This window comes from Miscanthus floridulus, chromosome 6, assembly GCF_019320115.1.
Source record: "Miscanthus floridulus cultivar M001 chromosome 6, ASM1932011v1, whole genome shotgun sequence".
Taxonomy (NCBI): domain Eukaryota; kingdom Viridiplantae; phylum Streptophyta; class Magnoliopsida; order Poales; family Poaceae; genus Miscanthus; species Miscanthus floridulus.
Window position 1 is genome coordinate 108,365,269 of NC_089585.1, and position 27,238 is coordinate 108,392,506.

Genomic DNA, 27,238 nt, shown 5'->3' on the forward strand with positions numbered 1-27,238 from the left:
ATACTGGACTTGGTAGTTAGAAGTTATGTATAAAATATAGGTGTGAGAAATTAGAGAGGCTGAAATGAGAGTTCGGTTGGAGTGCAGAGAGAAATAAGGGCTAAAATCTGGATGAGGGGTCCTCATTTGTGAGAATAGGGGGCTAAATTTTGAGGGATTGGTTGGAGTTGCCCTAAAAATTCTCCTCTAGAATCCACCAGTTTTGATCTTATTCTCATCTCATAATTTTTAGAAAATCTAAACAAGACTCTATTTTGTGGGGTGGGGGGGGGGGGGGGGGGGAATTAAATGGGAATGGTCTCCATGGGGCTGAGCACCTACTGTAGACTCATGACACATGCAATGCAAAATCATCTAATGCATAAAAAAGGTGGAGTTCTCTGTTTCAACTATTGCTCCTAAATTTATGCAACTGTCATATGCGTTGGATGATTTTATACGCAGATGTGTCATATGTGACTATGGTTGTCCATGAGAACCGTCCCTACTGAATTTTTTTTACAAATCAACTTTTCTGAGATGGAGAGAGTACAATATTTTAATTGGCATGTCGTGGGTCCTTTTTTTTTTCTTTTGAGTAGCATGGCTGAGTCTAATTTCAAGCAACTTAAATTTTGTTACTTATAGATCACTCCTTTGCCTATTCGATCAGCTATTTTGTTACTTTTAAATCACTCAATCATATTGCTATTTCAAGCTATGATGTTATAGCTTTAGGTAGACCGTCTAAAAAAAGGTGAGGTGAAGAAATAAATTAGTCTTAGACAACTGAAAGGTTACCGAAGCTGTAAATCTAATCATTGTCGTACATTCTTGCAGTAGAACTATAAAAGTATTGAAATGACTGCGCAATTTGTGAAAACAACGCCCCCTATCTGCACGAGACACGACGTTCAAAAATCTGGTTTAACTGAGACAAGTACTGTACAAGGCTATAGTTACTCGCGCTAACGGTAAATTCACGCGAGCTTTAAGGTGGGATAATTGGGATGGGATGGGAGGGACGGCATGGTACTGCACCACTGCACACTGACCAGTGACCACCGGCCTTGCAAGGAAAACCAAAAAAACAAAACCCAACTACTAGGAAACCCAGTGAAGCGGAGAAGTCACAGGCACTGCAGGGAAAGCTGCTTGAGCCTGAGCGCTGCGCAGAACTCCGCCCGGCACGAGGAGGACGAGAGGAGGGATAAGGAGAGGCCAAGAAAATCCAGGACAAAAGCCCTCGAGCTCACGTCGATCCGCCTCCCGCATTGCCTTGAAGCCTCTCGAATCGGGCGGGCCCGAGCTGCCCCGCGGAGGGCTCGATCTGGGCCCAGATCGGCCTAGCATTTCGGTCCTGTGCATGCTCAAGCCCCGGCGGTGAGGCATGGGGAGCGTGGACGGCGAGCACGAGTTCCATGCAGGTGAGATGGTCGTCGATCTGAGCCATCCCCTTCTCTTTCTTTTTACTGTGGGGAATGGTTTAACGCCTTAATTCTAAGTCCTGGAGCTCAAAGTTTGGATCTTTGAAAGCTCCGTGCGTTTAGTATGTATTCATCATGTGAATATTTGGCAAAAATGGTAGGCTGGGTTGACTCAGCTCTTGTTACGCTCCAGGTTTGGCGCTTCACGGGTTGAATTTGCCAGTATTTGGAAAGTCTGGTGGGTATTTGCAATGCAGTGCGTTGTAGCAATTTCCCCCTTTTCTGAAATGGGGATGCAGCAATTTTCCTTAAACATTGGTCTGCCAGATTTTTGTGTAGGCAAAATGCCGTTTTTGTAATAATAGCTGTTTTGGGGATTTAAATTTGAATTCGAGGCCCCGAAGTTATTTATTGTGCATTTCTAACGATTTTTGCTTCTTTGGGCGATAAACCATTCCTAGCCAACCGGAGAGCTGAGGTGATAGATTGGTTTGGTGGGTTGCTGCCAGAGTTCGACTTGCCTTTGGATTCTTCAGACGAGGAGCTGCGGGAGTACCTCATTGATGGCACGGCACTATGCTACATTGCAGAGAAACTCATGCCCGGCATTCAGGAGGTGAGCTCACTCAGCTCAGGGAGGCTGAACTAATGGTGCATGCTACTCTTGCTGATCTAAACATGAGGCTTTGTTTACAGGAAATGTGGGGTGGTAATGCATCGGATCAGAGGTCAAATGTGAAGAAATTCCTCTATTTCGTTGCAGAAATGGGTCTGCCAGGCTTCAGTGTCAAGGATCTGGAGGAGGTGAGGTTACTCCTGTCATGTGAAGATTTGTCTGGTATATGTAGCGATTGCTAGTATGTTTCATTCCAACTAAATGGTGCTCTCATCTCCTTTCCAAGGTGTATGTTAATAATGGTTAGCATAGTTGGTGTCAGTCCTTAATACTGGCAATAATGACCTGATGTAGGCACTGCATAGCAATGATGGGTCTATGTCAGTATGAAGATCTATTCACAATTGTGCCTATATATGAGTTGTCCCTCAAAGCTCGACTATGATTGACTGGAAATCAGCAATAACCTTTTAGTTGCAGTTGGAAAGGTTGAAAAGTGTCCAACTGTAAGGAATAGTGAACTCAAAGTGTTCTTAGATCTTACAACTCTGCTGTAGAATTCTGTAAGTCCGTAAGAGCTTCACACCCTATGGCATGGACTCAGAGTTCCCTCTTAAAGTCTGTGCCATTTCTCAGAGAGAGGGAATAGAATTCATAGTTAGATTTTTTTTATTGGCCATAGGAGGTACAATACATCAGCACCGTCCCTATGGCCAACAACATTGTTGTTGGCCATAGGGACGGTGCTGATGTATTGTACCTCCTACGTTACGATTCAGACTTGCTTCACAATTGTCAACTGAATCTGTGGTTCTGTTCATCCTTATTTTTGTTAACCCTAATCCGTTTGATGATTACAGGGGTCAGTGTCTTCTGTGGTGGAGTGTCTCTTGGCTCTAAAGGATAATGTGACTACAGGATTGGGTCAAAACATTACAAACAATGCTGCTAAAACACCCCTTCGAAGGAAACTGGAACTTGAAGAATCTGATGATCCTATAATTTCGGTTATGACACCGGGGAAAAGATCTGGGGAGGAAAGATGGAAAGGCCACTGGGATCCTAAGTCTCAACAAAGAAGTATTCTTCATTCTGGTATGCTCATGTTGTTGTTTCTTTAGCATAATCATTTGTGGCATTGGATACTAAGTTAGAGTTTAATCAACTAAGCTTCCATTTATAATTGGTTTCCAGTGGCATATCCCATTTATTCTTGAAGTTTACGTATATAAAGTGATAAAAAATATTTTCCAAAATTCATACAATCAGGCATTTTTTACTTCAGAGCAAATGAATTCTATATGTTGCCATGGTTTCGTATTCGTAGTGCCTTTAACTTGTTTGGACTTCTATATGTTGCCAAGGTTTCATATTCATAGTGCCTTTAACTTGTTTATCTTCAATATCCAAGTAACATTACCTGTTCAGATCTTGTTTCTTGACTTAGGTGCTTTTCTGTGTTAATCTATTGTCACACTCACCCTTTTTGTAAGATATAATGGAATGTTAATTCCGGTCTCTACAACATGACTATGCACACAGCCCGGTCTTTATTACAATAAATCAACATGGTTCTGAAATCAACAGAACAAAATAAGCCATAAGCCCATAACAATCCAGCATGCTCACCTTACTTTGCAGGACAAAAGGTCCATGATGCTTTCCAACTTAAGCGAGGCTCCTACACTGATCTTCCTCCTGCCAAAGTTTCAGAGATGATGCATCCAAGAAGTCTAGATGTAACATCTTCAGCATCACATCATATCATTGCGCATTTTTTCCCCTTGTCTGTGCCCCTTTATTAATTACAATCTTTTCTCAGAATGCCCCTACTCAATCACTTCTTAGAGTTGTTAATGGCATTCTAGATGAGAGCATTGAGAGGAAAAGAGGAGAAATACCACACGTAAGTCTATTTTCAGTGTTTTTCAATAAATAGATTGCCCGGAATGCTATTGGTTATTTATTATTTGTTATTGATGACTAATGTCGGCCTGTTCTTGTCTCAGCGTGTTGTTTACTTGCTAAGGAATGTTGTTCAAGAGATTGAGCATCGAATTGCTATTCAAGCGGATCACATAAGAAATGTAAGTGTGGTATTCGCTATTTATTGTCATAGAAATTCAACTCCTGTAACACATTATTTGTTTTCACAGCAAAATAGCATCATCAAGACTCGGGAAGACAAGTACCGTTCAAAAATTAAAGCACTCGAGACATTAGTAAATGGCACAAATGAAGAAAATGAGGTAACTATACAATTTGTTCATGATCTGAAAATTCTCACAGGAATATCTTCTGCCTCTTGATATTGACACATGTAATTCTTTCTTCAGATGACAGTAAATCGACTTGAGCTAGTTGAGGTATTCAAAATATCCTCATCTATTTTTCTGTTTCTAATCATGTTACTTGCTTGAATCAGTACTCATAAAAATATGAATCAGATATTGGTTGTATGATGTTCGGACCTTATAATGCTAGGATCACTTATGAGTTGTTGCACTACATTTAGTGCTTGTAGTTAGAATGAACATATCATAAATTTGTTTGTTTTGTTCATGTAGGTAGAAAAATCAAAACTTGATGAGAAAAGAAAACTAGGTGAACAAGACATGGTTCGGCTGATGCAAGAAAAAGAGAATGCAGAAAATACAATTGCTTCCCTTCAGCAAGAAATACAGATCTTGAGTAGGATGCATGAACAGTACCGTGAAAGAAAGGAAACAGAAGCCAGGCAGATGGAGGAACACTTGGCTATGAGACTTAAGGAGGCTGAGTTTCTTTTGATGCAATCAAAAAAGAAAGTTGAAGAAATTGAATCTGCTTCCCAACTGAAATCTCAACTTTGGAGCAGAAAGGCAAACATTTTCCAGAGTTTTATGGATAATCAAAAAATTGTCCATTAAGGTTCTGTCATCTTCCTATATCATTTTTTTTGTTTTCTTTTAGTTTGTTTATGTTCTAACCTCTCAGTTTTTAAATATTTAACTATGTTAGGACATAAGGATATCATCTCAGTCCATTAAGCAGGAAATGTTTGCCCTTCAAATGAAATGGAGGGATGAAATATCTAACATTGGTATGTGGGTTCTCGTGATTTCTGTTGCGGCTTTATTGTATATGTATGTTTACTGAAACTTTGTTTATCTTGCTCTTAACTTGTCAAACTTGGTTAGGACATGATTTGAAAGGCTTGGTTGATGCTGCTGACAATTACCATAAGGTTCTTGCTGAAAATCAGAAGCTATTTAATGAGGTACAGGAACTAAAAGGTATGTTCCTGCAATGATAAACTTACACTTTGAGCACATTTTATGGCTATCTAACATTATCCTTTCCACTCTAATGTTTGTTTTCAGGCAATATCAGAGTCTATTGTCGTGTCAGACCATTTCTTCCTGGTCAAGATGGAAAAACAACCGTTATTGATTATATTGGTGAAAATGGTGAGATTCTCATCACAAATCCCTTCAAGCAAGGGAAGGATGCGTGTCGAATGTTCAAGTTTAACAAAGTGTTTAATACACATGCTTCTCAAGGTATATCTTAAGTATGTTAATGGTGCAATCTAAAATTTAAAAGTTGTATAATTGAATATTACTCACCAAGTTTTCTTACCTAATTTCCAGCTGAAGTATTCTCTGATATCCAGCCTCTGATCAGATCAGTTCTTGATGGGTTTAATGTGTGCATTTTTGCCTATGGTCAAACTGGTTCAGGAAAAACTTACACAATGGTAAGAGTGCTGGGCTCAAACAAAGTTGAATTGATAATAGTCTTGAGGATATTACTAACTGGTGTCTGACATTTTGTTTTTTCTTAGAGTGGGCCAGGCACATCAAAAGACGATTGGGGTGTTAACTATCGAGCTTTAAATGACTTGTTCGACATCTCTCTAAGTAGAAGAAATGCTTTCTCATATGAGGTGGGGGTGCAGATGGTTGAGATTTACAACGAACAAGTGCGGGATCTTCTTTCAAATGATATTGCACAAAAAAGATATCCTTTACCCAAATGCTTACTTTCTATTAGAATCTCTCTCATTATTACATTTTTAGTACTCGCATACTATTAGACATGCACAGGAAAAAAATGTTGTTCTTGACAAAAAGAAACACTTGGAATTTGGAGCACATCTCAGCCTAACGGACTTGTTGTCCCTGATGCAAGTTTACATCCAGTCAAATCAACATTGGATGTACTAGAGTTGATGGAAATTGGACAAACAAATAGAGCAGTTGGATCAACAGCTCTGAATGAAAGGAGCAGTCGATCTCACAGGTATGTACCATAACCAATGTTACTAGAACTGACTTCTCTTCCACAATATTGAATTTTAGTAGGTTCATTAGATTTCATGCTTTGATAGTAGATAAAGCATAATGGTAATATTATTCTAAAAAATGATAACAAAATCATAATCGTCATTCTCTGTTTATTATATAATCTCTAAGGGTAAATAGTACATAATCTGAGATAAACAAATCTTAATCTCGGTACATATCTTTTTAGAATGGTTGGATCTACTCCCTCCATCCAAGAAAGAATGCAACTACGTGTTGCGTGTCGGCAAAAGTGTTCACGTTTGACCAAATTTCTAGCAAATACTATTCACATTTATGGCTCCAAATTAATTTATTTTGAAAATACATTTCGTAACCTTTTTTAGATCAAACAATCTAAGGGTAAATACCCATAAAATTCTTGTGACATAATGTTCTGAAAGCTTTTGTTGCATGCAGCATTCTAACTGTGCATGTTAGAGGGGTGGATTTGAAAAATGGATCTACTTCCAGAGGATGTCTACATCTGATTGATCTTGCTGGGAGTGAAAGAGTTGAGCGATCTGAAGCAATTGGAGATAGATTAAAAGAAGCACAGTATATTAACAAATCTCTCTCTGCTCTTGGTGATGTGATTTTTGCTTTAGCACAGAAAAACTCCCATGTTCCTTATCGAAACAGCAAGCTGACTCAAGTTCTACAGAGCTCTTTAGGTAACATATAGTTGTTCTTAAAAAAAAAGGGCATAAAGTAGTTGTTAGTTTATATATGCGGATATATTACTTATGATAATTCTCTTATGTTTTCATGCAGGTGGTCAAGCAAAGACACTAATGTTTGTTCAAATTAATCCGGATACTGAATCATATTCAGAAACTATAAGCACTTTGAAGTTTGCTGAAAGAGTTTCTGGAGTTGAATTAGGTGTTGCAAGAAGTAACAAAGAGGGTAAAGATATAAAAGAGCTGCTAGAACAGGTTTTTGCAACTGTCTCATATATATTCAGAAAATTTCTGTTTCTGTACAAACTTCACTAGGAAGCTAACTTTGTACAAACTTCACTTGATTAGTTTAAAGGGGGAAGGTTTCTTCGATATCACTAATTCAACTCGAATTAACTGTTAAACTGAAGAAAATGAAGGACATGTTTGTTCAACCTTATAGGGTGCATACTTATGCTTCAGCATATTGATACTAAATTCCACGGGAAGTATATTACTGTTAATAATGTTAGCTGATACTGGCAGTTGTTACTATAACTAGAGCATATAGCTTCAGCGTCCTATGGTTATCTTGGTTTCAAAAGTCAATTGTTTTTTTGTCCAGGTTTCATATCTGAAAGACACAATATCACGGAAAGATATGGAAATCGATCAACTCTTGAAGGACAAAGCCAAATCTCCAAGTTCACCAATAAATAGAAATGACAATAGCCTACAGATTCGACGACTATCAGGTAAGGGATTTATGTTCTAGTGACAAGTTTCATTATACCCTCAAAATCATTCTGTGGTGAATGGAATCAGTAATGGACGCACTTCACCCTCTAATGTAGGGGCTGGTGGATCAGGTGAAGCCGAATGTGAAGATAACATGTCTGATGATGGCTGCTCAGTAGCAGGAACTGAGTGTTCTGTAGGTGGTGCTTCAGAGGCGACAACAGAACGGATGTATGTTGCTAACATCTCAACTTTCCACATCTCTTATCCCTTACCATCATCTTTTTTTACTTCAATATCACATACTAGTTAAAATCTGCTGGGCTTCCCATAATTCTTTCGCTACATATGTGTCAGCAGTAAACAATCTACCTTTTTTTTACCCTTTCAGTAACGAATCGTGCTGTTTAAGCTATGCTCTACAATTACAGGCAGAAGGCCCCATCAAGGATAGCCAGGCTGTTCCTCACAAAGAATGGGCAGCCTGCAAACCCCAAGCCAAAACCAAGGGAGTCTGCTCTGAAACCGCCAGGTACATTAGAAACGTGAACCACTTGCATGCTACATAGAAGTAGGCATTGCTGCCTGGTTTCACTTATTCACTTCACTGGTATTAAATCAAATTGTGCAGTAGCTGATCGATGCTTTTACAATTTGCGAGCATCCCTGGGCATGATACGATCCTATGATACTGATGAACACTCGTATTCGTTTACAGGTCGCACGACTTCTACAGGAAGCCAGGCGACAGGAGGAGGATCTTCAGTGAAACCCCCTAAGAGGCGGTAGAGAAATAAAGATTCCAGGATCTGGGGTTTGCCATGTTGATGGCCTGTAAGCCGACTCGGAGATTGTGCTGAAACACACTGGGTGGTGCGATGTAAGGGTATGTCACTGTAACGGGTTCACTTGTCAACGCTCTGTTGAGTAATGCTGATGAGCGGCCGGGCTGGACGTTTGATGGGAGATGTATGTGCAGCAGGCGCGAGAGCGCCGTTGCGTTTTTAGTTCAGGCGGCTCTGCTGAGGCCCAGGCCCAGGCCCTGTCCGCTGATTCTCATTCTGCCTTGCCGCTAGGTGCTAGGATCCTATTATGTTTCAGGCGAGAAACAAAAGTATAAGAGCTCTTCCGCGACGTCAAAGAACCAAATGAAGGATCTCGTGCCATAAAACGCGAGAGACGGTGTATTGGTGTAAGGCGCACACGGCACAAAAAAAGTAAAAAACTGCCAAGAACTGAACTTTGCAAACAAACGGGCTGTTCGCTGGTTGGTTTCTGGGCTGATAAGTCAAAAATAAATTGCAGTGAGCGTACACTGAACTATGCAAACAAAAAAAATAAAAAGCTGAATTTAATTGTGCAAACAAAAAAAATTAAAAACCAAAAAAATATGGTGAGCGTACAATGAACTGTGCAAACAAAAACAATAAAAAGCTGAACTGAACTATGCAAGCAAAAACACTGAACTGTGCAAACAATGAACTGATCTGCCTTTAAAAAAACAATGAACTGAGTGCAAACAAAAAAAATTAAAAAATATAAGCTGAACTGAACTGTGCAAAACAGAAAAATATAAGCTGAACTGAACTGTGCAAAACAGAAAGTTAAAAAATAAATGCGGTGAGCGTGGATCGAACACGCGACCTTCAGATCTTCAGTCTGACGCTCTCCCAACTGAGCTATCCCCGCTCTGATATGCAAGTAAAAAAGTAAACTACTTAACCAAAGTATCTAGAAAATGGCAATGCTGTGCTAGTGACCGCCCCTTGTAGCGAATCTTCCGCGCACAGGCACACGGCTGTGTTTAATTTGTGGTACGTAAGCTAAAAAAACAATGTACTTCAAGCAAAATACCTAGAAAGTGACAATGCTGATGCTACTGTTCTTCTGCGCTTGCACTTGTGTTTGAACTCATGAGCTTAGCGCTAAGCATTTTTTTATATAGTTTAATAGAAGAGAGAAAAAAAGCTAAGCTCTTAATTAAAGTACAAGGTTTATATATATATTTTAAAGATCATGGGAGACGTACCGGTCACCGCCACTACCACAAGCCCACAGGGCCCGCAACCAAGATATTTATATAATTCCATGGTAATAAAATTAAGATAAAGAAGTAAAATGCTCGTACATATGGCGCAAAACTGAACCAACCAAAGCAGCTCAACGAATGCGGGCATGCCCCCCCCCCCCCCCCCCCCCCAAGCGAGCTCACCGCGGACGCCGACGTGCAGAACAGATCGATGCGGGCGTGTCCTAGCTCTGCCCAGATTGAGCGCCCCCCCCCCCCCCCCCCCCCCCCCCCAAGCGAGCTCACCGCGGACGCCGACGTGCAGAACAGATCGATGCGGGCGTGTCCTAGCTCTGCCCAGATTGAGCGCGTTGGGCCTGTTTCCAGCGACGGGTGGTGAAGGCGGCCAAGCACTGCAGTTTGATTGTTCAGTCTGTTGATTGATTGTAGATAGATTAGATGAATGTGGTTTTCTTTGATTTTTTTCCAAATAACAATGATTTGGTGAACTTGATTGATGAGTGGATGCAGTGCAATCATGGACCTGCCAACAATCTCGTCAAGCTCTTGCGACGTCTTGTGATCTTCCGTTGATTTCTTCGTCTTGTTCAGAGTGTCTGTGGTCTTGCAATCGCCTGCTCAGGTTCTTCTCGTCCTGGTAGTCGGATGTGAATCGAGGCTTCATCCCGTAGAGATGGACGGATCGAGGCAGCAGAGGAGGAGGGGCTCGCCGGCGGCGGCGCCGGGAGGCCCCGCACCGTGCCGGTCGCTGTCACGCCGGAGGGCTTCCGTCCCCCGCCCAACGAGGCCATCCTGTGTGTGGACTCGTACTAGAGCATGTACGCGCAGCTGCTCTGCGGCCTCGTCCACAGCGCCGACTTGCTGCGTATCGGCGCCGTGTTCGCCTCAGGCTTTCCTCCGCGCCATCCGCTTCCTCGAGAAGCACTGGCCGCGCCTGTGCCGCGACATCCGCACGGGCACTCTCGACCCGGACGGAGATCACGGACCGCGCCGTGCGCGACGCCGTCGGCTGGGTGCTTCGCGGCACCGCCTCGGGCGCTCGGAGGAGGCGCAGGCCGCCGCGGGCGAGCGCGGTTGCTCTGCCTCGTGCGTAGACGGCGCCTCGATGGAGCTCAGCCTCGCCGTCGCCAGCATGGGCTCGGTCCGCCACCTGGAGGCAGGCCGCCGAGGGCGAGCGCGGCCGCTGCGGCTCGCGCACAGCGTGCCTATACGCGTATTCATGTAGGCATAGTGACATTCGGCCTGACAGTGGGCCCATGTACGGAGATGTGTATAAAATGGCATGGATGGATGAGAGATGGAATTATAATGACAGCCTGCCGAGGCGCAGGCCGCCGAGGGCGAGCGCGGCCTGGGCACCGCCTGTCGTCGACATGCGCCTGTTGGACTCTGTCGTCGGTGCAGGGAGGAGGGTCCGCGGTGGAGGCACTGAGGTCGGCGGCCGTCGCGTTTGGGTGCTTCCAGGTGGTCGGCCACGGGGTCGACGCGAGCTTGCTATCGGCAGCGTTGCGTGCTGCAAGGTCGGAGGGATCGCCGGGCTGGAGACGGAGGGAATCGGAGTAGGAGATGAAGACGAGCTGTGGTGGCTACGTGGCGAAGGAGACCAAGAAATGGCGGGAACTCGGCCGTTGCCAAATGGTCCCAACCAATTCAGGTATACTTTCATGTCAATAGAGAAACTCAGGTAATACGTGTCGCAAATTCACAATGCCACGCCTTTGGATTTTGCTGGGTCGCAGGAACAAAGCAGATGATTTGTTTACTCAGCTTGAGCAAGCTTCAACCAAGCTCCTGCACGCCTTGCAGGCTTGCAGCAGACCAGTGCATCTGAACCGTTGGCTAAAGCTGAAGCGAACGGCTCGCTTCCTCTACATCCGCAAGCACCGACGCAGCGGCAGCAACGCGTCCGGTCCGATCAGCCAAGATAACAGTCCTGCGGATGCTGGTACAGAGCTCGCGGTGCTCGCGCGATCTCGCCCTCCACCTCTGCCCCGGCGCGTCGGTGTTCCACGTCTTCTCGCGGCGAGGCTGGTCCAGGTTCTCGCCCCCTGACGGCGCCCTCGTGGTCTCCGTCGGGGACCAACTACAGGTGATAAATGCATCTTGCCATCAAACTCGAAATTGCAACAGCAATTAGGAAAACTGAAACCATCCTGCGCAGCTAAAAAGAAGGCCAGCAAAATGTGTCCGCACTCCAGGCCTGCGAACAATAATCGGACTGAAATGGGAAGCCAGGGGCACATTGCCAATTTGCCATCACTGACATCATTGTTCATGATTAAGGCCTCGCTACTGACCTGTTTCGTTTCCATGGATGCAGTGCGGGCTCTACAAAAGCGTGTCCGGCAAACCAGCTTACAGCAATAATGATCTCCAAGGAGACAGCAGCGATGCCATCTCAGCAGAATTCTTCCTTTCCTGCTCTTCAGCAGGCGCAGCAAAGGAGGCTCTGAACATGGACAACATGAAGGTCATCCCGTTGAATCTGCAGATCATGGTAGCAGCTTGCCTTGTGCTTGTTTACCATGTCTTCCTGTCATGCTCGTATGCTATTTGGTAATGTTCAGCAATACAGCAACTGCAGGGCCTGTTTCCCTTTGCTGAGTATGCAAGTATGCAACACATTTGCCACTGTTAATCAGCCTAAACATCAGAATGGACAAAACCCAAATTTGGTCTCAGTTATCGGAAGGAAAGGGCTCCTAACACAGTATCTACCTCTACATACTCTGAACCTGAATCTGCTGAGACAAGTATGAAAAATCTGATGGGAAAAAAAATGAACAGCTGCAGTATCAGACGGTACTTTAAACAGGTTCAGTGATCCATCTATTCATATATAAACTAAGGAGCTGCATCCAGGGTTTTACGATCCCTTTTGTTCAGTAATAGTGCATGAAGACCCAGCTTCCTGTATGTAATTCCAAAGTCTCAACCCCACCCTCATTGCAGCACACTCAAAAACATACAAGAGTTAAAGTGACTACTCTTACCAGGGTGTGAAACCGCACTTGTTTTTTTTTGTTACCTGGACGGAATCATAGTACGAATGATTAGAAAGATGTAATCGTCCAGCACAACAAAAAGAGAATATGCTAACTATACCTCATGATAATAGATTAACAGTCAGGCAGGGACCTTCTGAGGCCCTGACAACTAGGCTGGAGTTCGGTTATACTGATCAGGTGTACACATCTGGCAAAGCCTCACACTGCTAATGTCCACTAAATTAACGATTAATACAAACTACAAAGCATTTACTACTATACATGCTAGTCTATAATCAAGAACGATAGCAGATGCCTTCACAACAAAAGACTCAGGGTACCAGTAACACTGAGCCACATTCAGAACTCGCCCGCACATAGGAGCTGCTACAGTGAACTAGCTACATCAAAAGATGGTGCTGACAGGATTCCACATGAAAAGATTCCTAGGATACAGTACGACCATAGCATACTGATGCTAGGTAGAGATTCTTAGACCATTTGTCCTGCAATGAAACAAGAGTGCATTTTGTCAGAACCAGCGGTCAGTTGCGATAAGATACTGAATGAGGTACTGCAGGCTTGTTAACCTTCACATGTTGACTAGGGAAAGCAGTTGTCCTCAGTGTCTCTTGGGTTTCATCTGTAGGTCGCCTCCTTGGTACACTTAAAACAAAAGCAGCCTGATCCCAAGTTGCAGCAGTTGCGGTTATCCGGTAACCACTGTCCCACCTTTTATGAATTCCCTCACTGGGATACAAGAAATCCAGTTCAACAACCTGGAAAGTAAACGGCAATAGCTCAATAAGAAATATATCGCACTTAGCCTAAGTGTAAAAATAAATGCTGAGAAGGGACTGATGAAGTGGAAAAAAACTGCTACCTGATCAGAAAACCCAGCATTACGAGACATGACAACAGCCCATCTACTTCCAGCAGTTGCCATGGAAGTTACATAGAAACCATCTCGCCATTTCTTGTTTATCCATTTGTAGGGGAAAGTATCACTAACCTTTGTAGGACTGTTGTGTGTAGGCTGTGCCTGGATAGATATAACTATAGTCACAAGAATATTCATATACTAAGACACTACTGCAAGCTTTAGCTGCTTTACCTTTAGACATCACTACCACCGAGCTGCCATTGTTTGCCCCAGCAAGCGCAGTTATATAGTAGTTCCTCTCCCATTGCTCCATTATCCATTCCTTCACATGGAAACTAAACCACCATTAGATTGGCAATGTAGAGAAGAGAATAGCTTGCTTAGTAACTTTACTTGACAAAGTGATTATTTTGTAAAAGTTACATAGAATGAACCAAGGTGCAGATCACTCACTTTGTGAAGGAAATGTGGTGTAAGCTCATAAACTTGGGAAGTGAAACCAGTTCCAGCATCCATGATTATAGCCCAGAGATTGGAACAAGATGTTATGCAACTGATAAACAGTCCATCGTCATTCCCTTTTTCAATGTGCTGTACAAGCCTTGAATCTGCAACATTGTAGTGGTACCTGCAGTACCCAGTGAATTTGTTGAATTACTTTGGCCCAGCCACAAAGACACATGATATGATAGCAATTAACTAAACTTCAGGTCTTATAAGAGTGTACCTTTGTTTCATGGGCCGTCTGCCATTATAGACACTTATCCACTGTGTTGCAGGCATTCCCATCCTGATCTTCTTCTTTGGTTGTTCATCTGCCTCTTCCTCTATCAATAAGCGGCCTCTCTTTTGGACCAACTTGATGTATAAGCTTTAGAGAAGATGCAAGGGAGATTAGACACAACCAAAATAATGTTGTTTTTAAATGACAGATGCAAAATATGAACATACATTCTGAGCACCATCAGTGTTAATTGGTCTGACATCTGGATTTGGACCTACTACACTATCAAAAAAGCGATACACATTTTGCATAGTTGGGTTCTTCAGTCAAACTTCAAATTGACCACATAGCTCTACAAACTCTTTGAAGGGTTGTGGGCAAAAGCAACAGAGAGATTCTGGAGAGGTAGCCATTTTCTTCTTGCAGACAAGGAAGCCTTTGTTTTCACCCTGTAGATGCAAAATAAACATCAAGTACAGAAATACATCACTCAAATCAATAAAATTGGCTGGAGGATCCACATTTTACCTGATAACCTTGCCAAGGTAGACGTCCCCGTAGAAGAAAGACTAGCGTGTATGCTAGAGATTCTAAATCATCCCTCCTGCTACCTATTCTCCCAAGATGTGCATGAACACTAGCATAGCGAACTGTTCCCCTGAAACAGCAGCAGTAACAATGTAACATAACAGTAAGACTAGTACCTCCTTCAGTTGATTCAACTATGAGAAGCATAAGCACCACGGGTTTGCTAGCTACTGTGACAATATGTCGAGTGTACCAGAGACTAAGAGACTGATTTCATGTCCAGTGAAAGAATGGCTACTATCACGCATGCCAATCAGGACCATTTCACCAGTAGTGACTAGAATAGGTGAGTTCATTGCAGCAAGATGCTGAAAAAGAGTAAAATACTGTACTGATTCTATAAGGCTAAGGAAACATGCAAGCTCGCAAGCACAGGGAGAGAATAAATGGAAGACAATAATGGTTGGCTGAAAAGTGAAAACCGTTTACAGCAGCGGTAATTTCTGGCGTAATGGCTGGATTCAGGATTACTGGGAAACAGCAAATGGACAGGAAATGTGACAGGATAATCAACATCATCGTTTAAGTGCTAGGGGTAATGCAAGTGATGCCTATCATAAAAGCTTCAGCTGGTCACCTGAAAACATCTGGTCGCTGATCATATTCGACGTGTTGCCCTGTTGCACTATCCTTCCACTTCGTAGCTGCCATCAGAAGATCCAAGAATACAAAATTATTTACATGCCTTAATCTGTTGTCTACATACAGAACAGACAAATTCAAATCATCGTAGATGCTGCCGGTTGAGCGATAAAAAAGTAAATTAATTTACCTAAGCCAAGATCAACAAGGAAGAGTTTCTTTTCTTCAGGTGTCCCAGGAGTCCCTAGCAAGAAATTCTCTGGTTTGACATCGCCATGAACATACCTGAAATCCCAAACTTTTTTATTTTAAAATTTTGCCAGCGGATGACAGAAATACATAGAGAATAAGCAGCTACAAGGAAAGAATAATCAGTGGTGTTAACTTACCCTTTTGAATGCATTTTCTCAAGTATGGAGATTGATTCAATAGCAATACAAGCAACCATCTCAGCTGACATTCTGCTAACAATGGAATGACGTTAATGGTAAACTAAAAGTCAATATCAAGTGTTGACTCAAAACTATGACTCACGAGTGAGAGTTATTATTCCAGACATCCCAAAGACTGGGTCCGAGCATATCCATAACCTGAATTTTTAAGATCAAGTTAACTAGTATCTAAAAACGATCAGAAATAATGAAGCTAATACTTCAACAATCCAAACAAAGTGTTATACCATAACAAAGTAATCCCCTTGGCATCCTTTGTAGTGGACTCGGGGAACCCCATGAATGCCACCGACGGCGCTAAATGTGCAATAACCATGAAAACCAATCAGCTACCCATAAGTTGAATGATCTCCGAAAGACTTACACCTTCGCATACCCAAATCATAAGATCATAGATTGACTTACTTGTAAACTGCCCACTCATAAGGAGGGCCATAGTGACATCCTTTACTGGTCCTATGCTCAAACTTCAGTGCCACCTAAGATAGAAAGGAAGACGGCTTACTCTCCAGTGCTAATACAAACCGCAATTCCAGCTTTCCATGTCGACTGGTACTAAAGAAAATCCTCTATTACCTCAACAGCACCTGGACCAGTAGCTGACATGCGGTGGCCAACATATACTTGGCCAAAACCACCTTTCCCGAGCTTCTTCTCGACTCTATACTTTGGTGAACTACCCACCTGGACCTGTATTTATAGAACAAGCAGGCAAAGATTAAACCAAAATCATTTGGAAATGGAATGATCGGAAGCAAACTAGAAGGTAACGCCTTTGCGCAGGCAAAGCATACAATAGACAGCGGAACCAAAATTTCATCTCTCGGAATCATCTCAGAGAGCTCAACACAATCGAAGCGCAGCAGGCACAATTAAACATCATAGGAACAGCTCACCGTGTCAGGGACAGGGGGGCTGCCCTCGTCATCGGCTATCAGCTTGTCGGCGCTGTCCCCGTCGTCCATCCCACGCTCCCCCTCGTCGTCGCCGCCTCCCCCCGCGACGACCTCCACGGGTCTGATCTCCTCCCGCTCCCTCTCCTCCGCCCTCGTCACCCTCCGCCTCTTCTCCGCCGGCGGTGGTGCCGGTGCCGGTTCCGGCGCTGCTGCCGCCGCCTCTGTAGCTTTGTCCTCAGCCGCCGCCGGACTCCCCTGCGCCTCTCGGGCCCTTCGCGCCGCGCTACGCAGCACAGGCATCCTCAACCACGGAGCCTCATGGCCCCGCCTCAGCTTACTGCTCCGCCGCCTCTTGAGATTCCACCGCCGATCTCAGGAAGGAGCTGAGGAGGGTAGACCCAAGCGGCGGTGCGCGGTGGCTGGCACCGCGGACCGGGACGCTAGCTAGGGTTCGGGTCGGTGTGGGGCAGACGCGATGCGATGGGGACTGGGAATGGGGAAGGAGGCGGGGCAGGCGGCCGTGGTGCTGATGTATCACTGGCTGCTGCCTGCTGGAGATGCGAGAGAGTTTTGAGGCAGTTCGTTGCGGCCTGGGGGAAGGGGAAAGGATTTGCCACCGTTGTGTGTGTAATCGTCGTCTGGCAGTGGCAACAGTCCGTGTGCGGAAACACGGAGCTCGTGGGAAGCGACGGCGTGATGGAGTGACCTTTGTTTTGCTTCGGGGACGCCTGAGGCTACACCAAAGGTTCTACGCACCTCCTGTTCTTGCCAAGGATGGTTTTATACCAACACAAGGTGGCACGCTAGCCTCTGCCAATTGATGTTGCAATCAATGAACCAAACATGAATAGTATACGTCAACGTTTTTCCTCACCAGTCACAGTGATTAGAGGTTTGCTATATCAACCAAAGAATGTCATGAAGCATGATAATAGGCGCTCCCACTACATAGATAATATATAGATGTGGAAGGACATTGACAAGAGAAGAGATGTAGAAGTCGTAAGCGACCATATTATTTTATTTCAATATAGATCGTAATGTGTGCTAGATAGTAACATGAAGAGAGGTAGAGGAAGACCGAAGTTGACTTGGGTAGAGGCAATAAAATGATAATTGAAAGGATGGAATATACCAAAGACTTAGCCTTAGATATGAGTGCTTGGAAGACAGCTATCCACGTGCCTGAACCTTGATTGCTTCTGCTGGGTTTCAACTCTAGCCTACCCTAATTTGTTTGTGACTTAAAGGCTTTGTTATTGTTGTTGTTGTTGTATAGATTGTAATATGTGCGCTCCATGTCGTCTTCAGTTAGGATCTGTGATCATGCTACATTGAGTAGTACACCCAACTCTAGTATTGCGTGTGAACCCATGCATCAAGTTAGTATCACGAACGACAAAGATACACAAAAGTTATTTAGTGCGCAAAAGATGTTTGCATACAAGTAACGTAAAAAGAAACTAATACGGACCATTATGCATAAAACAATGAAAAGGCAAGATTGATATGGAACGACGTGCATAGCAATATTCTATTTTTCAAACATGTAATCATAGCTCAGCTCCAAAAAATATAGTCACAACTCACGACATTACACGTCTTCATAAAAAGAGATATCACCATTTTGCCAAGATAAGCATGCAAAGCTCAAACAAAGCAGTGCTAGAACTGAATTTTTTTGGTCCACAATTAATAAATCAGGAAATGTTGAGAGATTAGTACCTGTAATTTTGGTCCAAAATTAATAAAGCAGGAAATGTTGAGAAATTACTACATGTGGTAAACTGTGGTGTACGCACAGCAGATTCCGATCAAACTTCCCCTATACTATACCGCCTGTTTCGGTGCCTCCCCGAGCGGGGTCTGCTGGAGCTCCGAAATTTTGGACTACTGATGACGCAGCGGCGGGGAGCCGCGCGACGTATCGTTTCCGCCTCGGCAAATTAAAAATTACTGGCTTCGCGCCGAAGGATCGCCCGCCAGCGCCACCACGACGATGGCGCGGACGGATGGGCTCCCGCCTCCCGGGCTTCGCACTTGGGCGGGATGAAAAGGGCAGTGCAGGAAACGGCCTGCTTCTACTCTACCGAAGTTCCGATGGTTGACGGGGCTCCCGTGCTGTAATAAGATTCGTGCGAAGCAGTCCAAACCACTCCTCCACTCATGCCTGCCTGCCAAAGTGCCAATCCAAGCCGTAATGATTCACTAGACGCGCTGTTCCAAAAGACCAAAAACGCCGTCTCCTCGGCCCCGCTACCCGACGCGTTGCCGCCGTGCCGGTGCGCAGTCCGGTCTGCCGGACCAGCCGGAAGAGACGCGTGCCCAACGCCCTCTTTACCAAACCGAGTGGCGTTCGTGATTTGCCTCAAGCCGGAGCACTGTGTGCACCAAACGAGCCCTTGCAAAACGATGAACGCTACCCTCTCAAAAAAAAAAATGACTACAGTACATTGTACTTACCCAGAAGTCCCAGTTCCAAAGACAGGTATTCCAACAGGGACCGTGTGACCTTATGTGAATTTTCTGCGGTCAAAACAGGGATAAATTATGAAAGAAAGATCCCTCTAGGTTTCAAATGCCCGACAGTTTACTCGAGACTCGAGAGTACAGGAACTGGCTCAATTGTGTGTGGTATATTATGTCAAGGTGTGCATACAAGCTGGTACATACGGAGTACTCAGTATGACTCATCAATGAGTGTAAAAGAATGGATTATATAGCCCATGGCCAAACAACGAATACTACTACTTTACAAAAGACTGGGGAAGAGGAAGAAAATAATAGGGAAAAAAAGAAATAGGAGGGTTAATAGGGCATTCAACCAGGGAAACTTGAAGGTGTGTGGAGCTAGAATCAGTGGGGAATGCCTGAATCAACAAGATATAAGAAGGGCACAGAGACTATGGGCTATGGCAGGTTTGCGCTGGCCAAATCCCCCATGGCTGATCCTTCTCTGGATGCAAAGTCCTGTAGCATTCAAACAAATTGAACAACAAAATTCAGTTGAAGGTTCATATGCACATGAATATAGCCCGCCTAGCATGAGCATATGTGATAGCATGGTTGAGTACCTGAAGGCGGTGTAACAAGTGCATCAAGAACAAATGCACGAACACCTGGTGTGGACAAAACAGATTTATAGTCAGAAAGAAGTCTTAGTTTGATTTTTTTTTTAAAGGGCTAACATAGAGGAAATTGAAGTTATGCGGGTTCGTGCCAGATAGAATAGCAGGCTGACTCGTGCAACGGGATGTCGCCACAAAAATCTTGTTGCACGCACAGCTCCTGTATCTAAAAGCTTCGCAGCCTTTTGTAACTGGAACAAAGATGTATAGAAAACAATGTTAATCTTGACGATTCATTTCCTATAATTTAAAAGGATGTAAATCGTCAGACTAGCATTGGTCAAATCTACCTGCTGATTTGCTGTTGCCATGTGTCGGTGATGTAGAGGAAGAGGCCTACAATATGCATACTTAACTGTCTAAGAATGTACTAGTGTTTGCAAATAGATGTATACACTTAAGACTGGATACCATCAATTATCATGAAATCCAAGAATGATGAAAAACACAATTTTCACGTGCGAAACAGTTAACGTACTCTAATGCCTTGATATCAGAATCTTCTTCCCACGAAGATGCTGATCTGCGAGTAGCTTTACTCCTTTCTGCTTCGATCTATCAAATGGAGGCCATTGATAATAAAAAGGGCAGCAAGATAAGAACATCTGCAGTTAACTTGTTAGGACAAACAGCAACAGAATGATGAGAAAATAACAACCTGCACTTCATGAAATTGTTTCAATGATTTCTCCAGTTGGAACTCCAATGCGGCCTTTGCGCTGGCCATGGATTCCAATTGTGTTTGCTTGTGGTACTGGAAGAAGGATCCATACAGAATCAAATTAGCTCTCAATGTTAAGAGTGTCAAGGACGCAGAAGAAACGAACAGGTTGATTGCATACCAGCAAGTCAGTTAGCTCACGGTATCTCTTCTCAAGCTCAACATGCTCCTAATAAAAAAACAAGAAACATTCAAACATTCACAAAAATAAGTGCTCCGTAGGATATTTAATAACCTAATCTGTATGACTTGGTTAGGGTCAAGGAAAGTAACATCAACAACTTAGCAACAAATATTTCACCTGTCTAGAATAATGTTCTGCATCTCTTCTCATTCCAGCCATTTCAACTCTCATTTTCTGTAAGCTCAGCCTGCATTGTGAAAATAAGGGAGCAGTAATGTGTAAATACAAAACAATACCCTTAACAAAAGTTCATCATGAAAATAAACTTTGATAGTCCTAGCTACAACTTAGAAATCAAACCATGCACATCCAGGAGTACAACAAAAAATATGAAGAAAATACTGAATCTTTAGCTGGGTGATGAAATTAATGTCACCTCCAAGGACGATATCTTTGCCTCTGCCTCTCGTTGGCTTTGGCGTGCACGCTCAACTTCTTCCTGCCAAGCCTGCATCTGTTCCCACACCAGTAAGAGATAGTAGGACAACCCTGACCAGTAAGACACCTCATGCAACAAGTGCATTCCACATCGAAGGCATGAAGTTTGAGCCCTCAAAGACAAAAGGATGTTTTAATTTTCACCTGAAGAACTTGATTAGCTTCTTCGGAAGGCTTTTTCTGTGTGCGGCGATTACGAGCCTCCATCTCCTGTAGTTCTTGTTGCAATGAAGCACATTCAACCTAGGATAACCAGAATATTCACTGGTAAATAAGATAAACAAACAAGCTCATAGCCTAGTGTGCAAAACACAAGGTGGGAAGGAATGTACCTCAAGCACAGCCACCTTGTGCTCCAATTCCAGCGCTCTTGATGAGCTTTGATCGGCAGCTCTCTGGATGACATCGGAACAATTAAAATCAGCATTAGAGTATCATCAGTTATATTAAGAAAGTATATGTTACAAATTACTTCCTCTGGTCACAAATAAGTGGTGTCTTGGGGTTTTATGAAGTTAATTGTTTCAAACTTTGATTACAAATTACTTTTGATGAGTTTGAGTTTGGATATTTGAAAATGATTAGGAGTAGATATGTATCGAAATGTAGTTTCATAGCAGTATACCTTTGGTATGTGTAGCAAATATATTATAACAAAAATTAGCGGGCAAAGTTAAGTTTTGGAGATCATGACTCCATGTCCAAAATGTCAGTTTATTTGTGAATGGAGGGAGTAGTTAACAGCATTAAAGCTGAGATCTGCATGCAATATAGGAAGCGGAATGTGTATAACAAATATAATTTTGGAGCATCGAAGATGGTCAGTTACATCACTTCTGTTGAGATTATGTTGTTATTGTACTTATGTTGATATTTTGAGTATAAACCTCTGAAATCTAAATGAGTAAAATATGTATTAAAAGTTTAAATAACAATGGTGGACCAAGAGTTGAATTAGTTCATGCTCACAGCTGCTTGTTTAAATAACCACACCTGAAGTTTACAAATACAGCATAGAAAAATAAAACAAAATAGTCCCTGAACAGGGCAGTATGCAGGGGTGGATCCAGGTTGGCCACAATGTGTGCCCTGGCACACCCAAAAGTTCGTGAAGATTACTGGATCCAGCTAAAACATGTGAAGCTCAATGGTGTCCAATTACCATGGCCCCTAGGTAGGCAGTGGCAACAAGAAACTGACTGCCAAGACACAGAAGAAATAGGTAGTTGGCTAGCTAGCTTGCTGAAGCCTGAAGCCCATGCGTATGCAGAAGTCAGCAGTACAACTGCTCTTGCTCCACAATGACATGAAACCCCAGATTTCTGCTAATCCAGTTTCTTTTTTGTATAGGTACCTTTGAATGTATTGCTTGCCTTTTCTCATTCTTTTGGGCAGCATCTCTCCACTAAAGTTTTGATGTTAGGAAAAAAATGATGATTTCACGCTGGACCACTGGTAGACTCATGGTTGGACCTTAACTCCTTAAGTGAATAGTAGTGGTTTCAGACAATCTATAATTCTATACAGGCGCAAATTTTCCCACTCTGAACGAAGCTTTTAACAAGAGGTTTTCAAGTTATGAAATTGTTACCGATCCGATCAAAAGTACAGTAGTGCATGTACGGTCATACTTATGTCCAAAATTTTGATGGCAGTTCTTGAATTTCCAGTTCTACCACCTTGGTCAGTGTGCAGTGTGCACACCCGGTGATAATTTTCTAGATCCGCCACTAACAGTATGCACAAGCAACTTTTATCTTAGAAGAATAGCCATAATAAGACAGGCAAGTTATTATGCATCCAGCCTATTTGACTTTAATGGTTCTTGAAGACCAAAAGAACCAGACTGTAATAGACGAGCTTTCATTGTTTTATTGTGCGCAAATATGACACAGGAGCTTAATAAGAACTAAACATTTGCTTGGCATCAATGTGCTAGTTTCCAGTTTGCATCCAAAAAATTAGCTGCATGACTTTCACATCCTTGCATGATGATAGTTATACCTTGTAAAATTACCTGGATTCTAGCTAGAGCATTTGATGCCTCAACAGCCCGATGTTCTAGTTCTACTTCTCTCTCAACAGCTGCCTGTATTGTAACAAGTGACTAGAATATAATAGATGAAACTATGAAGAATATAAAGTGCTGAAGAGACTGAACTTTGACAAATTACCATCTTTGTGGCATTATGAGAAATGCGCTCTTCTTCAGCCCTACGCTCTGCGGTAGCAAGTTCCTCCCGTAAAGCCTAAATAAAATGGTGTTTGGAGGTTATGTATCTGATCTTCATGGGAACTGAAAGAAACCATCTTTGCCTTACTAACCTGGATAACCCTGGTTTCAGTAAGTTCACGGTTCCTCTTGAGACCATCCATATCTTCCTGGTTCAATAGACAACAGGGTTAATATTAGAATATTTCTCTTTTTTTAGGATCAACATCTATCTACTAAAATGTTAAGTCATTAAAGGTTTTTTCTTGAATGCACAAGAGAGCTGAGTATTGTTGCATTATTTTAAGTGTACTAAGACCACAACACACCCCCCCCCCCCCCCAACAGTTAAAAGTAATCACATGTGCTGATGCACAGAACGAACGATCTCAGTTAATGCTTAAAATGAAACAAATAGTTCAGGTCTATATCCAAAAGTGTAAACACAGCAAGTAGCAAACAAAATGGTAACTAGTCCAAAATTTCTAATGACATCTGATAAAGCCCATATCAGGCTGGGCTTATAATTCCAACAGCAAGCAGTCCATTAAATAGAACAATGAGAGAAAGGTCGTTAAGATTGTGATCAAGGGTCTCTCAATATTAATGCTTGAGAAACACAGAGAGTAAGCTGTTTATTAAAAAATGTGCATTTAGCTCTAGAATATCAAACCCTGAAAGGTAAGCTGTTTACTAGCACATGTAAACTAATAAAATTACTAAGGACAAGAGTAAGTGAAGTGTTAAAACTTAAAAGTGTCTACAGAAGCACATACTACTAATGGTAGGGTAATAAGCTACAAACCGTAGTTCCCTTAGGCCTTAGGTACTAGTTATAGTATGCTTATAGAAGAAAGAGAGTAATATAAGATGAACGAAACCTCTAAAGAAGCAAGCTTATCTTCTGAAGCTGCTGCTCTTTTCTTCCAAGAGTCCAATGATTTAACAAGAGATTCAATCTCTGCATTTTTTGCAGTCAAAGCATCAACCATATTTGATTCGGCTCTTGAACCTTCTACTCTGGACATTGATAGTTCTTGCTGTAGTTGCTTTATATGAGTCTCGTACGAGGTAGATTTCTCTCTCTGGCATGTTGAATAACATTAATGTATATTAGGGAAAAAACTGCATACAGTTGGGTGGAGATAAACAGAAAATTGTAGTCACAGTAAAGTGCGTGAACTAATTAGACCTCTTGAACAAGAAGTTCTTCCAGCTGTGCATTTTCAGACTTATACTCTTGGAGGCGGGACGAAAGTCCAGCACAAACCTATTCATAAGTTCAAAACAAATGGACAAAAGAACATATTGGTAAGTTGAAAACAAACGAACAAGAAAACAAACAGATTAGCCAACATAGATGGAGTACGAGTAGTGAGGCAACTGAGCTTATGTTTATCCTTACCCGAGCTAACCTAGCTTCTTTTGATTGGCCAGTCTTGACAGCACTTTTTAACAATCCCTGAGCCTATAAAAGATCAACAAAACAATGGAAACGAACAAGAGAACATATTCAAATATCAACCAGAACAGTTTGCTCAGAGTTTCTAATTTTCTGCATCTTGATGAAATGATGCGCAGCTCTCCTGTGTGTTCAAGAAAAAAAACAGCAGCGTACCTCATCAAGTTGGTCTTGTTCTTTCACAGAAACTGAATCTGATTTCTGTTCATGTCGATCTTCTATGCTTTCTGGTGAATCTGAAACATTCTCTTTCTTTGATTCTTGCAGTTTGCCAGCAACCTCTGTATTTGGCAATTCAGACACATTTCTGTCCTGGATAATAGCCACAGCAGAGTCTCTCTCCTCCAAATTAATCACTGGACCAATCTCAGCAGTCTGGTTAGTACTGCTCAATTCACTTTTTTCATCTGGGACTGAAGAATAGCTTTCAACAGCAACCTCTGAATTGGAATGTGTAACACCATCCACAGTGGGAGCTGCATTGTCAGAGTTTTTCTCCATCAGTTGAACTTCAACGGTGGCATTAACAACCGTCCCAGACTCATCAGTCTTAAGATCATCAGTAGCTTTCTCCCCTTTCTCCAATGTACCCTCATTACCCACTTCCTTAACATCGATCGGAGCGACTTCTGGTTCACTAGCACTGGTATCAACACTTGATGAATCTGCTGGCGGCGAAGGCCTGATCTTCTCAATCTTCATCCGCTCTCGCGGCGGTTGCCTACTCCTCCTTTCCTTCTGAGCAGATGTCTTGTTACCACCATCGGCATTAGTGAGCTTCAATGGACCCTGCAAAAGAAATTAATGTCAAAGCTTGAACAATGGCTCCCATGTGTGGTATGTAAAGAAACAAGTTATGCTCAAGAAGGCTCTTAAGTGGTGACCTTCTCCCTCGGCTTTCCCTTCTTTGCTTGCACTTCTTGGTTGTTTGGTCCTTCACAAACAAGCATTCAACAAGCAGAGATTAAACTACTTGCCAAATGGCTAAATGGGCACGTATAAACCAAGGAGGCATGCTACCTGAAGGCTGAGAGGTAGACTGCTCATCCGACAGTTCTGTTGCCACGATCTTGGCCCTCCGGTCGACGACTTCGAGCAAGTCTATTACAAAAAAGGAACACCACGCTCAGATTCCATATTGCAAACTCCTCACGGAGCAATCAAGCAGGCAGAAACGGTGACGGGTTTCAGTTAGGTGCAATTAGGCGCGCAGAATGATCAAACACGAGCACAATACCACAGCTATGGGCAATACTAGTCTCACGGAGTAATCAGCGCGGGGAAAGTACGAGAGTTGTGGGATGGAGAGGAGGACGGCAGATCTTCGCCGGCGGAGAGGGGTGGATCTGTGTGGCGCGGCGAGATAGGGCGAGGGAGGTCGGGCCGTCGGGGGGTTCGTACCTTCGGCGACCTTGAGCCAGGACGCCATGGCGGGATCCCCGCTGGTGGCGCAGTGTGACGGCGAGCGAGCTTGATAAATTGGCTGGTGTGAGATCTCTCCGGCCACGGCAGTGGGGTTCCAAGTAAGGTGCCGCAACTCGCAATGGTTGGTAGCGTGGCGGGGGAGACAGGTCGGAAGACTGCGGACCAACCGGTCGTTAGAATGATATCAAAGATGTTATAACCAAATTGGCTACCGTCATTGCCCGTCTAGCTCAGTCGGTAGAGCGCAAGGCTCTTAACCTTGTGGTCGTGGGTTCGAGCCCCACGGTGGGCGTTGTTTTGCCGCAATTTTCTTTTTGTCCTCTTTTGTTTAGTTTGGCCGCTGATTTTGCATGTTGTTTTTATTTCCCTTGATTTGATCCTTTCATTCAAAAGTTTTTACCACGCCATATGCCCATATGAAATAGAAAAAGTCTACTTGACCCCTTCAACTATTATACTTGGTCTACTTCACCCCCTCAACTATGAAACCGTCTGTTTTACCCCCTGAACTATCTAAAATCGTCTGATTTACCCCCTGGGGCGATTTTCAGCGGCGGTTTTGCTACAGTAACATCGGGTTTGCTACAGTGGCGTCGGGTTTGCTACAGTACCCGTGTTTTGAATTTTCTTTTTTTACTTATTTTCGGTGAATTTTTGAAAAATCATAGAAAAATCATAAAATGAAAAATCTAATTTTATTGGACTCCACATGAGTAGATCTACATAGTGAATATATAATACGGTATACTTTAGTACAAAAATTTTACTGTAGCCTTAGAT

General features: G+C 43.1%; 2 protein-coding genes, 2 non-coding genes and 2 pseudogenes across 4 annotated transcripts; 3 read left to right on the forward strand and 3 right to left on the reverse strand.

The window, feature by feature from the left end:
* The first annotated feature begins 1,066 nt into the window (after window positions 1-1,066).
* Window positions 1,067-8,809, forward strand: LOC136456541 (kinesin-like protein KIN-14C). The gene is made up of 22 exons (XM_066456449.1): window positions 1,067-1,406; window positions 1,868-2,022; window positions 2,103-2,210; window positions 2,883-3,117; window positions 3,664-3,761; window positions 3,845-3,928; window positions 4,032-4,109; window positions 4,179-4,271; window positions 4,359-4,388; window positions 4,590-4,922; window positions 5,023-5,104; window positions 5,202-5,297; window positions 5,385-5,564; window positions 5,655-5,761; window positions 5,849-6,024; window positions 6,142-6,306; window positions 6,768-7,021; window positions 7,122-7,285; window positions 7,635-7,764; window positions 7,864-7,978; window positions 8,179-8,279; window positions 8,466-8,809. Exons 1-22 carry the CDS (start codon window positions 1,370-1,372, stop codon window positions 8,534-8,536), a joined length of 2,892 nt encoding a protein of 963 aa, XP_066312546.1. The 5' UTR covers window positions 1,067-1,369; the 3' UTR covers window positions 8,537-8,809.
* A 554-nt stretch (window positions 8,810-9,363) lies between these two features.
* TRNAF-GAA (transfer RNA phenylalanine (anticodon GAA)) lies at window positions 9,364-9,436 on the reverse strand. The gene has a single exon. It is a non-coding gene; the product is annotated as a tRNA-Phe (tRNA).
* Window positions 9,437-10,991: 1,555 nt separating this feature from the next.
* Window positions 10,992-12,645, forward strand: LOC136456542 (uncharacterized; annotated as a pseudogene).
* A 233-nt stretch (window positions 12,646-12,878) lies between these two features.
* LOC136456544 (casein kinase 1-like protein HD16) lies at window positions 12,879-17,528 on the reverse strand (annotated as a pseudogene).
* A 1,968-nt stretch (window positions 17,529-19,496) lies between these two features.
* On the reverse strand, window positions 19,497-26,606 carry LOC136458981 (golgin-84-like). The gene is made up of 21 exons (XM_066458877.1): window positions 26,435-26,606; window positions 26,054-26,134; window positions 25,918-25,967; window positions 25,190-25,822; window positions 24,977-25,039; window positions 24,764-24,841; window positions 24,453-24,656; window positions 23,685-23,741; window positions 23,534-23,608; window positions 23,377-23,448; window positions 21,692-21,754; window positions 21,504-21,602; window positions 21,297-21,375; window positions 21,039-21,106; window positions 20,859-20,906; window positions 20,675-20,770; window positions 20,495-20,571; window positions 20,307-20,352; window positions 20,109-20,207; window positions 19,963-20,007; window positions 19,497-19,858 (listed from the first exon to the last, which is right to left on the reverse strand). The coding sequence occupies exons 1-21, from the start codon at window positions 26,460-26,462 to the stop codon at window positions 19,799-19,801; spliced, it is 2,121 nt and encodes a 706-aa protein (XP_066314974.1). The 5' UTR covers window positions 26,463-26,606; the 3' UTR covers window positions 19,497-19,798.
* Window positions 26,607-26,677: 71 nt separating this feature from the next.
* On the forward strand, window positions 26,678-26,750 carry TRNAK-CUU (transfer RNA lysine (anticodon CUU)). The gene has a single exon. It is a non-coding gene; the product is annotated as a tRNA-Lys (tRNA).
* The last annotated feature ends 488 nt before the right edge of the window (window positions 26,751-27,238 follow it).